A 14,215-nucleotide genomic window follows, 5' to 3' on the forward strand; every position below is an offset into this window, starting at 1 on the left:
TCCTCAAATTGCATTGTGTGCGTTAAGCAAGGCTGCGGCATCCTTCAAATGGTGTGAGAGTTTCAGTGAACTTGCTACATAAAGGGGACCTCTGTCCCACACAAAGTAAAGAAGAAATAAGGGCAGAAGTTTTCATTTGTCCTTTTCGACGGTGCATAGTACAAGGTACAGTTTCCACTTTCCAAGACCCTTATGAGTTAGATCCTATCAAGCTTACTTCATCGCTTTCACTGAAATAGGGCACATCAAAATGAGTGTCCAGGCACAGCTTCCCTGCAACAGAGAAAGAAAGGTTGTAGGCTTGATTTCCTGACATCAGCACAAATCTGCACACAGACCAGCCCTTAATTTTGCTACAGGGTTTGGCTAAAATGGTATGATAATTCTTTCACAAAGCTGAAAGTAGAAACCCAGACAGTGGTCTCTCAGTGAAACCCTCTGATCTCCAGACAATCATCCTTCTGCTTACTGATTAATTATTTTTTCCTGGCACGACCACTATGCCACACTCCCAGCCTTGCTCTGCCATGTCCATTTCAATCCTCAAAAAGTCGAAGACAGGAAAGACAAAGGAGCACCACAATCTTCTCTCCTCCTGTCCTCTTCCAACAGGGACTGATCTTTTTTCAGTACAACTTACTTCCTTCCTACGGCAAGCGTTTCAGTCCCCATTTTAGATTACTCTTATCTTTTGTAGGTCTGTGACTTTTGTTTTGTATCAAGACTCAAACCTATCCAATTTCATGTGATTTCATGTCAGAAAGATAAGAAATGGCAAATTATTTGATCCATGTAGTTAACAAATATTGATGATGCTCATCCAGGAAGTGACTTGTCCTCAATGCAAAAAGACCATTCTGAGAAGTAGACTGGAGCTTGGGTTTATGAAGTCCTGGTCTAGTCCTACAAGAACTGCCTGGAACTTTTCTAGTACCTACATGTCTTACTATCTAGATCGCCATCACCGTAATGCCTGTGCTCCGCCCAATAACAACACTCCCTCTCCCTCTCTCTTTGCCTTTCTTGCCAACCTATAAGAAAAGATGGACTGATAATTTGAAGTAAAGCTTTGTGTGTGTGAGTGTTGATGGAGGGCAGTTGTGTATCAATATGTGCTATAAGGCATATAAATATTACCTTGCCATACACAGTCCATCAGCTAGATGCTGATGCTAGAAGCTACCTTAGCTAGATGTTAGAACAGTAGTCCTGGATTAAAGGAATTCACTCACTGATTTCAGTACCAGTAAGTAATCCTTGCAACTAAGCTGAGAAGAAACAGACCAGCTGCAGTGCAGTCCGAAGTGTTCTCCCCATTGCAGGAACTTGTGACGCCTATCTAGCCATGAGGCTGATGGGACTAGATTTTGTTCTCATGGAGGAGATTTAATAGAGCTCAAAAAAGCGAAAGTAAAGGCAAAACAATCAGACCATAGAAGGCATGATACCATCCCTTCAAAGGGTTAGGCAAGGCACAAACACTGAGTTCACCACACCCGTCTAAAATGCTGAGCTTATCACGTCTGTCTAGTGAAAGGCTAAGGTCACTTCTTTCTCAGTGCTCCTTTGGCACCATTGAAATACTCAGTGCTGCATTTTCTTTCTCTTGTTTTCCTCAGTCCAGTATTGTTTAGGCGTTTAAAAATTAAATTAATCAGCATCTTGGAGTGTAAGTTCCAAGGTTGCTTTATTGTGAAATTAAGGTGTGACTCACAGTAACTGCATATCCACCTTTGAGGCTGGACTAGCTTTGTTATTTTTGTGTGTTGTTTCTTTCCACACTGGTTTTGCAGCAGGACCTGTAGCCACACAATACAATATGCTGAGAAATGGCAGTGCGTCATGCAGGGTGTGGCTGAAGAGCGATGTCGCAAAGAGATGGCAAGATTACAGGGAGGATCTGAGCAGGATCTGGAAGAGGGTGAAGAACGAAATGTCCTGCAACAACAAAAATAACCATTTATGTATGTAAATCAGGAGAAAGACAGTTCTGCAGAGTCTGATTTACCTACCGGGAAAAATCAGGGGAAAAAAAACCAAACGTTTCAAAGCACTGGCTGTGAACAGACACACAGGTGCACGTGCAAATAGCGAAAATGAGACAAACTCCCACAGTAGTTACAGCACAGCCAGCAGCCGAGTGCTGCAGCACAACGGTGGCTGTGGAAAGTTACTGTTGTGTCCGCTGAAAGAGTGGCATCACTTGAATTTCTTCAGCTAGGAATAAGTACTTCTGGGAGCAGTAGAAATTACACTGCCTGGTTTCCTGTGGGTCTGTATTTTGTGGTTGATTATCCGAGGCTAATAAGGGGCAAGAGCTGAATAAAGCTTTTCCTGTGGTCAGGGCATCCTGTGTGGATTCTCTGGGGTCTAATAATACAGTTCACCTTCCTTTTCTGCCCTTCCTTCAATGAGGCAGTAGTTTGGATGTCTGTCTTCTACACAAGTGCTGGATTTTCAGAAATCTGTCCAAACTTTTCATCTGGAAGGACTCTGTCTCTGCAAATGTGTCTGAAGCTGGCCAGCTCACTCCAAAGCTGCTGTGACAACATATACATAGATACATCATCAGCTAAACTTTGTTTGCTTAGGAAGCCAGGATTCATTAAAAAAAAAAAAAATATATCACACCATCCCTGAAGCAGTAACACTGCTAACATAATCTGTGTGCTGACCAGGCCTGCTTTAGAAACGCAGGGCCGAACTCTCGAGAGTTGCTTAGCGATTAAGCAAATGGCATCTTACACCAGAAGCAGCAACCACAGACACAGGTCTTACTGCAAAGGTTCATCAGTGCAACTGTGGCATAGGAAATATAAACATATAATGCTCACCAAAAGGGTACCAACAGGAAATACCCCAGGAACAAAGTGCAGAGGGATAGACTTTTGTGTTTCCATTTAAAACAGGAAAGGTAGATGGAAACCAAAATAAATGAAGCTATACTTAAAATAAAGATTACTATATTCTAGGCCACCAGAGGTTGTAACACCTGACCTAAGAATGGGTGGGGATGTTTGGGATAAAGGAAGGGAGGCCTGGAAAATTGTGGACTTATCTAGATAAGTTTCATGGAATGAAAATAAACAACTGATATCTGCTAAGGGGTACACGGAATAAGTCAAACAAGACAGTGTGGTGGTTTATATATTTTTTGGTGTTCATGGAGAATTGGGTCTGCCAGAACAACAGACTGTCATGAAAGTGGGTTTTGTGTAGCTTCTACTCATGTACCTCTCTACCTGACCTTTGAGGTTAGCGGCAAAAGCTCCCGTTGACACAAGCTGGTCATTCTGCACTGTTTGCGCCCTCAGCAGAATGAAGTGAGGAACTCACAGCTCAGTGTTGGGGCAGGGATTGCTGACAGTTGGCTATGAGACATTGATATACCACAGTGAGATGTTTCCCTGTGTACGTGCCACCTGGGATACAGCATCATTTTAGGATTGAGGCCAATTCCAAATTTGTTACAAGTCATCCCAAAAACAGTCAGTTAATGGGAGCCTGTTCATCAAATCCCTCTTGTTGTTGTTGTTGTTGTTTTAAGAGGAGAGACAAGCTGCTAGTTCTCTGCTAATATGAATGCCCAAGTCATTTCATGAAGGATGCCACGGTAGATGCCAATTATCACTCCTGAGACTTGAAAAATGGTGGTGTAGATATATTTCTGTGCATATGTGTGTATGAGTACTTTAGGAGACTCCACAAGCTTATCCTAAAGGAATAGTCTTGTGAACTATTGACCATTCTGGCTCCAGTCCAGCAAAGCACTTAAATATTTGGTGAACTCAGCAAGACTCTTCACATGCTTCAAGCTAACACATCCATAAGCGTTTTGTTGGACCAGGCTCACAAAGGCTGCACTAGAGACACACCTTGCACAAGAGACATCTCCCCAAACGAGTCGTGGTCTCTATGGCTGGCTTGGACATTTGATTCCTCACAGACAGCTACCAGCAGGCTACACCAACATTTGCATAGTCTGGCCGTGCTAACAAGGAAAAAAAGTTTCAGTGGCTTCAGCATTTCACCTCAGTGAAATTTCTCTAACAGGGGACAAGCAAGGTGAGAGAGAGGTAGTTTTGCATGCAGTGCTGTAGAGAAAAGGTTTCCCTTCCCAGAATCAGCAGCCTCTGGACAGCAATAAATCCACCCAAGGATGTCTAAAAAATAAAGTGATTCCTAAATAAACAGTTCAGCCTTCGAACCATACAATAAGCAATTAGTATGTTTGAATAATTGGGTGTAACTGTAGGCAGAGAGAAGCTACAAGACCAGATGTGCATATGAAGCTAAATATAGGCTTTACAGCATCTAATCAGATCAGTCCACCATCTGGTATGAGAAGAAAAATCATGTGACAGACCTGGTCAACATGAGAAAATGGCATGAATTTCTGGATAACAAGCTTAAGCTAAACCAATATGTTATACGAGTCAGAAATGGAAGCATCCATAAAATGGATTGCACTAGTTCAACTAAATCACAACTGATTTTACTAAATTAATACCATTTTCTCCTATGAACTAGACCTTAGGTGACCTATCACAGACAACAAGCTGGGAATATTCAGAAATAAGTACATGCAGGTAGAATAGCTCATGGGAGACAAAGATTCACATACACTCTTATCATCCAAAATAAATCCTACCCATCAGATGACTCTTTTCCAAGCAGTTGGTATTAGAGCCCTCAAATCAAGTGTTTTTAAGTCAGAGCTGCAGCAAGTGGATCCTGCTTCATTTTAGCTGCCTTGGGAGCCAGGAGCTGTAGCAAAGGCTGAAGACAGAGGGAATGGTAGGGTCTTGGGGGTACACGTCTATGTGGTGGTAAACCTGTGAGCCCAGAGTTGGGACACTGCTAGAGAAGGGGTGTTCACTGGGCTGAGCTGAGGACTCTGGAGGTTTGGAAACCCTGGGCTGGGATGTTGTATTTGCATGGCCACAGCAGCTGTGGCCCCAGATGTGGTTGGCTTTTCAGTGTCAGCTGGAAAATGTCATATAACACCTTGCAGAGACTCTGGGAATGCCCTCACTCACCTCCTGTGGCCCACTGTGCTTTGGTGGCTCTTGGTCGTCCATTTGCAGGACAGAAAACTTAGTTTTGCAGTTTGTTGTGGGATGAGGGCTGTGCATTGAGGAAAGGAAGCCTGGATGTCTTGTGGAGCTTCCAGAACCAAAGCACCCGTCATACAGTGGCTCTGATAGCAGAGGTTGAGGTTCAATAATACAGTGTCTCTTCCAGTCCTCCACCCCTGCCACAACACCTTGGGCTGTCCTGTGGGCACAGCTTCATAGTTTTCCCCACTTGAGTGAGGCAAACAGGAAGCCAAAGTCAATCCAGCTTAACCAAAAGCAGAACTTGCTGTTGCGCCATAACATTTTGATTGGTAACACAAACTGGGCTATCTCCTCTCCCTTCTCCATTTCGTGCTGCATTCCCAGTACCAGCAATCCAGACATGTTGCAGACAACTGCGCAAAGGATGTACAGCTGAGCCATTTTGATCAGGTGGGACTGCTACAGACAGGGAGAGCGCAGAGCCTTAAGGAGGTGATAGCAACTTTATTTGATTTATGGGGTTTATCTTTTGATACAAAGCTCCACCTATTTAGCAACATATGATCGTGTTTGTAGGTTTACAGATCTACTTCAGTGCTCCAGCAGACTGTCTTCCCCTTCTGCTGCTCCTCTGGAAATAGCTCAAGTCAGTGTGTTGTGCACATAATTGATACTGGCTTTCCCAGCCTCCAGAAATCATATTAAAAAGATAGGCAAAACCTAGAGGGAGGGATTTTTCTGGCTTAAAGTGAGATGAATTGCGGGAGACCATGTGGCCACTCCAACTGAGTTTTCCACACATGCATTTTTTTTTATAGTGTGCCTGTGCAAAACATGTCAGAAAAAAGTTCTCAGGGGAGTTAGGAATCTGTCCAGCATGTAGCAAATCACAGACTCACAGAATGTTAGGGGTTGGAAGGGATCTCGAAAGATCGTCTTGTCCAATCCCCCTGCCAGAGCAGGACCACCTAGAGTAGATCACACAGGAACACGTCCAGGTGGGTTTTGAATGTCTCCAGAGAAGAAGACTCCACAACCTCTCTCCCCAGCACAATCCAGCCCGCCTCCTCCATGCTGTTGCCATTCCTAGGGCCCCCTTCTCTGCAAGGCATTTCTGCAACAGGAGCCCACCAAGGTAAAAAGAGGTATTTAGAGACACCAGCTTTCACAAACAGAAGCTCAAAAGCAACCTCAACCAGCACATAGGTATTGAAAGCCAACCTTGTGCTCAAGGTGGAGGGCAGGGATGGCTCTGACACCGCAGGCTGAGTAACCTAGTTCCCCTTCATGGCTGGCTGTAACTCACTGGAGATGGTTGCAAGACATTTTACAGTCCTGTATGTCACCATGGAGCCCAGCCCCCTTTCACAGGGCATGTTAAAATGAATATACATCTCAACACTCCTTCAGCTCACCTCATAGCCCCAGTAACAACACTGTAATATTTTAAACTGCTTTTGCAAGTCTCCTTTCTACAGGGCAGTTGAAAGGATGTTAAAGCATTTTAACAATTTTATAGATCATCTCCAGAGCGCTTTTGTGATGTGGGAGAACAGAAGTGTTGTTGCCATTTGCCCATGGACAGCTGCCAAACTCACCTGTCTCCACTGAGCCTGCAAGGGCCATATCACATCTCTCTGGAAAGCTGCGGCCAGCCCTGGATGGCTTCTCACTTTACTCAACCGAAAAACATGTTGCACAATTTAACCCTTTGCCCACACACTTGTCTGGGTGTGTTACTCAAAACAGCAACCCGTTCCATTTCGGCTTAAGGAAAGTAATAGCTGCTAGGTGGTTTTGGAGAAAGCTAAAATGAGGCCTCTTGTGAAAAACCTTCACCCATGTGAAAAGTCTTCTAATCCTGCAAGTCATTTTACTGACCAGTCAAGCCTTGAAGTGTCCACAGGTCCCCTTTCATCACTCCTTAATCACAGTTACCCAGCCTCCAAATTTCACCGCTTTTTAATAGGCTTCAATTCGACAAGGTACTTGTCTTTCTGACTAAAGTTTTACCAGTCTAGTTGCATGTTCAAAGTAAGGCATATTTTAGAGCATCTGAAAACAGAAAGTGGTGGCTGGAGCCTGTGTACAAAATACAAAGATTAGAAGAGCTCTGCCACTGACCACATCTTCTTATAAGTCACTTAATTTTTCAGTGTCCTGCTTCTAATGTCAAAAATTATCGTTAAAACTCTCTCATGTTGACACAGGAGAACCGAGCAGCTTCATTTGTTAATGTCCAGGAAATATTTGCAGATCCTTGTGCGGAAGATGTGATAGAGGTGTAGTGTAATCTACTCCCTTATGTATGAATTTTTAGTTTTCCCTCCCTAGAAATGAGTATTTACGTCCTCCACCCTCCTCTTCTCCTGGAAAGAAAAGTGCATAAAATTATTCCCCATCACATTCTTTCACTGAGTTGGCAAAATACAGAGAAATACAGCAAGTTTAAATGATATGGAATATGCAGGCGTAGCTTATCTAAGATCAAGCGTGCAGATCAAAATCAACAAAGCCTCACAAAAGAAAGCCCCAAAAGTTCTTTCATCTGCCTGATCCCATTTCCCTGCCTACACCTCTTGTTACCCTACTGTAATGTATTAGTTCTGCTTTAGTTTCTGCTCTGCGCAACATTTCTGCTTAAGAAAGATTCTGTTGAGTCATTACCAGCATCAGCCAAACAGGCTTTTCAAGAATGGAGGAGAAAATAAAGGCTGTGGTTTTTAAATTAATTCCATGCTGCTTAACCCTTAAACCACTAGTGACTCCCAGGCTTCCAACCAAGTTAACGCTGAGCAGAATATGTAGCTGTTGTGCCCAAGATGAGAGCACTGTCAGTGCTTCTGCCGGTGACCACACCAGAGAGAGAGAGAGATCTGCCACAGCAGCATTGACCACTCTCTCCTAGCAGCTCATTACATATTGGAAAAGGCAGAAATGCTACTGGTGGCATGGGGTCAGGCTGTCCCGGAGGTGGCTGCACCTCTGCCAGACACAGCCTCTGCCACGCTCCCTTGCCCTCAACCAAACAGCATCAATATCTACTCAAGTTGGTGTTCGACTGTGATTCATCCCAAGCCAGGCTTGGTACCAACTGCCCTGCACCTGGGGCGGCTGCAGTGAGCAGCCTCATCCTGCCATGCCTGCACACCTTGCCCTGCCCACCCTGGTCACTGCTCAGGCAGTGCCAGCCATGAACCTGAAAGCACTCGGGCAGAAATTGTAGTGAAAGGCAATGCTGTCTAACCCATGCCCTAAATACTCCCTCCTTGCTGCTAGAAAATACTGCCTTAGATAACCCACACCCACACTAAAGCAGAAGCAGAGAGAAGGGCTTCTCTACTAGAAGATAGTAGTCATGAAAGTAGAAATGAGAGATGAGCACATCCCTCCCTCCATGAGGTAGAAGAGATACTCCACTCCTCCTTCCCCCAGCAGGTTGTATATCGGACAGAATAGGGGTTGCCAAAATGATATAAATTGAATAAGCTCCTGGTACCTTAAGGTTTGAGGGGCCCCTGGGGGAGCCAACACTTGGAGTGAGAAAAGGCAGAGGAGTGGAAAGCAGATAAGGTGATTTTCTTTGCCTTGGTTTTTAAAACAATCTCAGTCTGCTAAACTTTCAGTCCATGCTGCCAATGACTATTTCCAAAGTTATCTTTGCACAGAGAAAGGCTGGAATCCTTCTCTCTCTCATTCTCTCTGTCTCCCTTTTTAATGAAAGCTCAGTTTAGATCTGTTATCACTTTAAAAGGTTTGCTATCGCAGTTTATTAGACCCACTGGGACAGATCACAGTTTTCAGAGGCTCAAAGTTTCACAGCAGATAACTAAAGTGAACCATCCAGTGTTATTCAAAATGCTTATTCTTCTTGGGCTCATCTATTACACAAAGCTGCACTGTATTCAAGCATCGTTAGAAGCGATCCCAGTTGTTTACATGATGATGGCCACAGTTTTGCCTTTAGAGCAAACTAGAGGAGTCATCAGTCCCTAGCCTATTCCACTGGCTGGTGCTAAGGTGAGTGGGATGCCACTTGCAGTGGAGGCAAGCACTACCAGCACAACAGGATAATGCCTGCTTGGCACTCCTAGAAAAGGCCAGAATTTCAAAAAAGTGGTTGGAAGTATGACAGCAGCATCCCCTTAAAAATCCAGATTCACCTTTCCCTGTTTAAAAATGATAACCAGGAAAAAATCCTCTGCCTAGGGACTATGCCTGAGAAATTTCAGCTGGAAAGCAAAGAAATGAGAGGAGGGATTAGCATGTCAAGCTTCCTATAGAATGGTTGTTCTTTTTCATGAAGTCATTGGTATATTATGTGTTTTTTAGTAGGCTATCCTCCTAACAATGCCTGGGAATAAACACCATATCTGGTAGGATCTCTGACTGTAACATGTATCACAGAGGCATCTATTTACAGTGTGAAGGGAGGGGAGCTGTTTTGTTTCCCGAGCCAGTAATGGAAAGCATGATGTCCTACAACTAGGGCTGGTGAAGCGCTGGGAGAGGTAGTGGGAAAAAAATTTATGATAAACTGAAGAGCGAAAGAGAGTTTCAGGGCAGATACTTGCAGGATGTATCATCACCGAGAGAAGTTGGCAGCCCTTGGAAAAGTCTGAGAGACAAAATGGCTGATTCGAGTGGTCAAGTCGTCAGGCCACCAATGTCCTGTCCTTCTGCTGCCACTTCACATGGCTTTACACCCTTGCCTGTGACTTCGTAGCGTCATTTGATCTTTCCAGAGCAACAGACTACACAAAACTCAGAGGAGCTGGTGGTTCTCAGACGCCCATGCTCCCTGCCAGGCTTCATGATTCCAGAGCTTTTGGCCATGAATGCTTCACACCAGAAGCATGTGCAACCATTTGACAGCTCGTCTGCTTTCTGATTCCTTAACAGGTCATGCAGATGGACCAGAAGCTAGATGACATCCTGAACATGCTCCAGGCTCAGTTTGGGGATCAACCACAGGCACAGATGTCAGGGCCAGCCGCCCCACCTGTCACACAGCTACAGACAACCTCGGATTCCCCCCCAGTGAACTGGAAAATTTGAAAGCTGGAGGACATCCACATGTCACCCTCTCATTCTTTTACATCCGGTTATTTTTAAGTCTTGGTGTCTCAAGATTTGGCTGTGTCCTAGGTGAAATTAAATATACTACTGTAGTAGATTAAATAAAAAAAATGAGAAGCAACAGCAAGAAGCCAGTCATGACCCTAGAAGAGCACATAAGTTTTGCACCTGTTTTATTAGCCGTCATTAGCTAACCTCTGTCAGCCTGTGGTGGCCCCATGCAGCTAGCCCCACTTAGGCTGACTGCACATGCACAGGGCACACTGTTGAGGTAAGCATTGGAGCGAGGGTTAGGATGACCCATTTGTGGGCGCAGAAGGGGAAAAGGACTGGTTTTTTGGCATTTAATCACTAAGTTTAATGCTCATAGCATGCCCAAAACGGGGAAAAGAGCCAGCATTTGAACATGAAACAAATGGAAATCAGTGAACAGGAAAATTAAACAGCATGTTTTGACTTCTACCAAGCAGTGAGGATCATAAGAAGGGCAGATTTATATGCTAGTGCGAATGACAAAGTAAAGACAACAGGCTACTGATTAAAAATATGGAAGTGTACACAGGCTGGTTGACATATGAAAGGCTGAAGCAAAGACTTCAGCTAATTAAAGCAAAGGGTTGCAAATGAGATGAGATGCATGTTGGAACAGACAGACAAGAGAGATAGTATCTGCGTAGGCTTACTGCACAAGAACACTGTAATAGCTATCAGCTACGCTGATGACTGTTATGCAAAATGTTCTCAAGCTTTTACCTTCATTCAGCAGTGGTTGTTGACTCCAGTTACCTTAATTTTAACATAAGAAACCTAAACGATAATTGGCTGTGAAATATCTGTAAAGCTCTATTCAAGTCACTGAGTAGCAGAGGGCTGCAGCTGTGATTGGGAATGGCAGCGTTTCTTAAAGAAAACAGAAATGCACATACTGTTGATGAAAGTTAATCGCTGTTTAAATAAACTCCTGTATATAATTTAAAATGCTAGATATTTTTTTTCCTTGTAATCTGATTGTAGATCAAGTGTGTATGCTGGTTGATACACTGTCACTGTGAAATGGAACTTACCTGGCACTCCAGAAAAGGAATGATACAACACTGTTGCTAAATATGTAAATAAATAAAAAAAATAATAAAAAAAAAAACAAACAAAAAACCAAGCTAAAAAAAGTGTAGTGTTATTTACTCAAGTCTTTTTAATATATTTGCATAACCAACCATTTGAATGAGCAGAAGTCTGCCGAGCGAAGACCTGATTCCTGGGAAATCCTAAATATATTCTATTCCCACTCATACCCATGGAAGCAAAGAGCAAAGCCTGCACTGTGTTTAAAAGCAACCTGAAAGACTGGTCCCTTAATAAGTGTTTATTTGGACCAATGACGGTCCATTTCAATGTAATCAAATTAGCTTCTAACTATTACCTGTCCCTTTAAAACTCTTTCCCAGGTTTGTGTGTCTGGGAATTCAAGCTTGGAAAGAGCACAATGAGACTGATTCCAATCTTTAGATTGCAGGCGCGTCTTAGACAGAATATTAATGATGTGTGAGAGGCAATAAAAAAAAAAAGCAATGTGGTTTTAATTAAATCAGCTGACAAGCCGTCGTTCCATCTTGTCTGATTACTACAGAGTTACTGAACATGACCAAATACAGCATGTAACATGGGAAAATGGTAAATAATCATTGTCAGAGCATTGAGTTGCTCCTGGCTTTGAGTCAGGGTCACGAGCTTCTGCCACTGAGAGTTAAATGGGCAACAGGACACCAAATGTAGGTACCGTTTCATTGACCACAGGAAAAAAAAAATCTCCCTGGAGATCCCTTTGCCACAGAGGTTCATAAGACAAGCAGTGCAGCTTTCAGCAGAAGGGCTCAAGGACTTCTGTGGCAAACACAACGTGAAACTTCATTCTGGTACCCTGCAGATATTTGTGTGAGCAGTATGCATGGTCACTGGTGGACCAAGGATGGCAAGAGTGTTTTACTTATTAAGGAGTCTCACTAGAAGTATACATAGAGTAACACCTACTACTCTGAAGTGCCTGGAAAACACACTAAATGCCCTTTCCTGGAAAATACAGTTAAATAAAATATAAGTGGTATCAGCTACTGAGAGTGTCAGAAGGGATGAGTGGGTGGGAGAAAAGGAGAAAAAGGCACAGAGTGGTCCCTTCAGAAAAAAAGAATGTGTGTCAGTGTTTGTTCATATGTGTGTGTGCATGTGCATGCACGTGTCTTTTTTAAAAAAAAAAAATACAAGCCAAAGTTTCCCCAGCAACTCTTCAGTGAAGCCAGAGCCTGAGCCTTTAAGGGTTTGAAAATCCAGCAGTGCTGGCCGTCCATCTGCTTTACAGCTGGCCACTCCAAACACTGCAGTGTGGCATAACATGTTCAGACAGCACCACCAACACGTGACCATGACCATCATTATTGCCACGATGGAGAGATAAGGGTGTGGCCTGAATAAACTACAGCGAGGAAGGAAGACAACTGGTGGGAGACACCCATTTTCATACACATACGATGAGATTAACGGTAAAAAAATAACAGCAACATAGGTTAGCCTTACTTAAGCAAATCTCCACACCCACAGCTAAGAGAAGTTGCCATCCAGCAAAATCTTCCTGATTGCCCAGGGGTAAAAGCATCCAGGAGTGACACTGATGCGACCATCTGGTAATACTACCTGACCCTTCTTCTGAGCAGAGAACAGACTGCATAATAATACATTTGCATCTCATGAGTATTTTGAGTGCCCCTCTACCAAGATGTGCTATCAGCAAACATTCATCAGCAAGCTATGATTTCCCAAGGCAAGAACTGACTTCTACTCAGTAAGTTTTTGTCAGGATGTCAGAACAACCCCCAACTCTCTCAGACTTTCTTCATAGGACAGGTGTCCTAGCCCTCTGACCATTTCTGTGGCACTCCTCTGGACATGCCCTAGTTCATGTCTGTCTTGTACTGAGGGCCCCAGAGCTGAACGCAGTACTCCAGGTGGGGTCTCACCAGAGCAGAGGGGCAGAATCACCTCTCTCAACATGCTGGCCACACTTCTTTTTATGCTACCTAGGATATGGGTGGCTTTTTGTGCTGCAAGAGCACATTGCAGGCTCATGTCTGATTTTCCAGCCACCAGCACGCCCAAGTCCTTCTCCTCAGGGCTGCTCTCAAACCACTCACTACTCAGTCTGTAGTGACATTGGAGATTGCCCCGACTCAAGTGCAGGACCTTGCACTTGGCCTTGTTGTACTTCATGAAGTTCACATGGGCCCACTCCTCAAGCCTACCAAGGTCCCTCTGGATGGCATCCCTTTCCTCCAGCTGCACCACTCAGCCTGGTATCATTCACAAATCTGCTAAGGGTGCACTCGATCCCACTATCTGTGTCATTAATGAAGAAGTTAAATAGTATTTGTCCCGATACAGACCCCTGAGGGACATCACTTGTCACTGGTTTCCATTTTGACATTGAGCTGTTAAATGAAACTCTGGATGCAACTATCCAGCCGATTCCTTATCCATCTAATTTTCCATCTATATCTCTCTAATTACAGGTAAGAATGTTATGGGGGAGCCTATCAAAGGCTTTACAGAAGTCCAGGTAGATGACATCAGTTGCTCTTCCCCAGCTGATGCAGTCATCTCATTGTAGATATCATCTACACTAGAAATCACTAGATTATTCAGGCATGATTTGCCCATGGTGAAGCCATTTTGGCTATCTCTAATCACCTCCTTGTCTTCCATATGCTTCAGCATAACTTTGAGGAGGGTCTGTTCCATGATCTTACTGGGCACTAAGGTGAGGCTGACTAGTCAGCAGTTCCCAGCATCCTCCTTATTACCCTTTGTAAAAATGGGTGTGATATCGATCGTTCCCTCTCAGCAGTGGCTCTAACACAAAGCAAAATTACAGAAAGTATACCCAGGGAAGCCCATTCCTGTGTTTTCACCTCCGTTCCCACTAACACTAGTGCACTGATATTCATCCTATTAATTTCTCCATGATGTGAGTCCAGCACAGACATCACACACCCAGCTGCTGACCAGAGAGTACATACCTACAAGCAAGC

The 14,215-nt window shown here is 43.9% G+C and overlaps 1 protein-coding gene across 1 annotated transcript in view; it reads left to right on the forward strand.

Annotated features, from left to right (window-relative positions):
* The window catches only part of LOC104347009 (potassium voltage-gated channel subfamily KQT member 1), a 518,893-nt gene extending 508,775 nt beyond the window's left edge, over window positions 1-10,118 (forward strand). The window contains exon 16 of the mRNA XM_086465940.1: window positions 9,963-10,118. Within this exon, the coding sequence (XP_086322066.1) occupies window positions 9,963-10,118 (156 nt within the window). The remainder of the gene's footprint in view (window positions 1-9,962) is intronic.
* The last annotated feature ends 4,097 nt before the right edge of the window (window positions 10,119-14,215 follow it).

The sequence above is a fragment of the Leptosomus discolor genome, chromosome 1 (genome assembly GCF_034619465.1).
Source record: "Leptosomus discolor isolate bLepDis1 chromosome 1, bLepDis1.hap2, whole genome shotgun sequence".
NCBI classification, from domain to species: domain Eukaryota; kingdom Metazoa; phylum Chordata; class Aves; order Leptosomiformes; family Leptosomidae; genus Leptosomus; species Leptosomus discolor.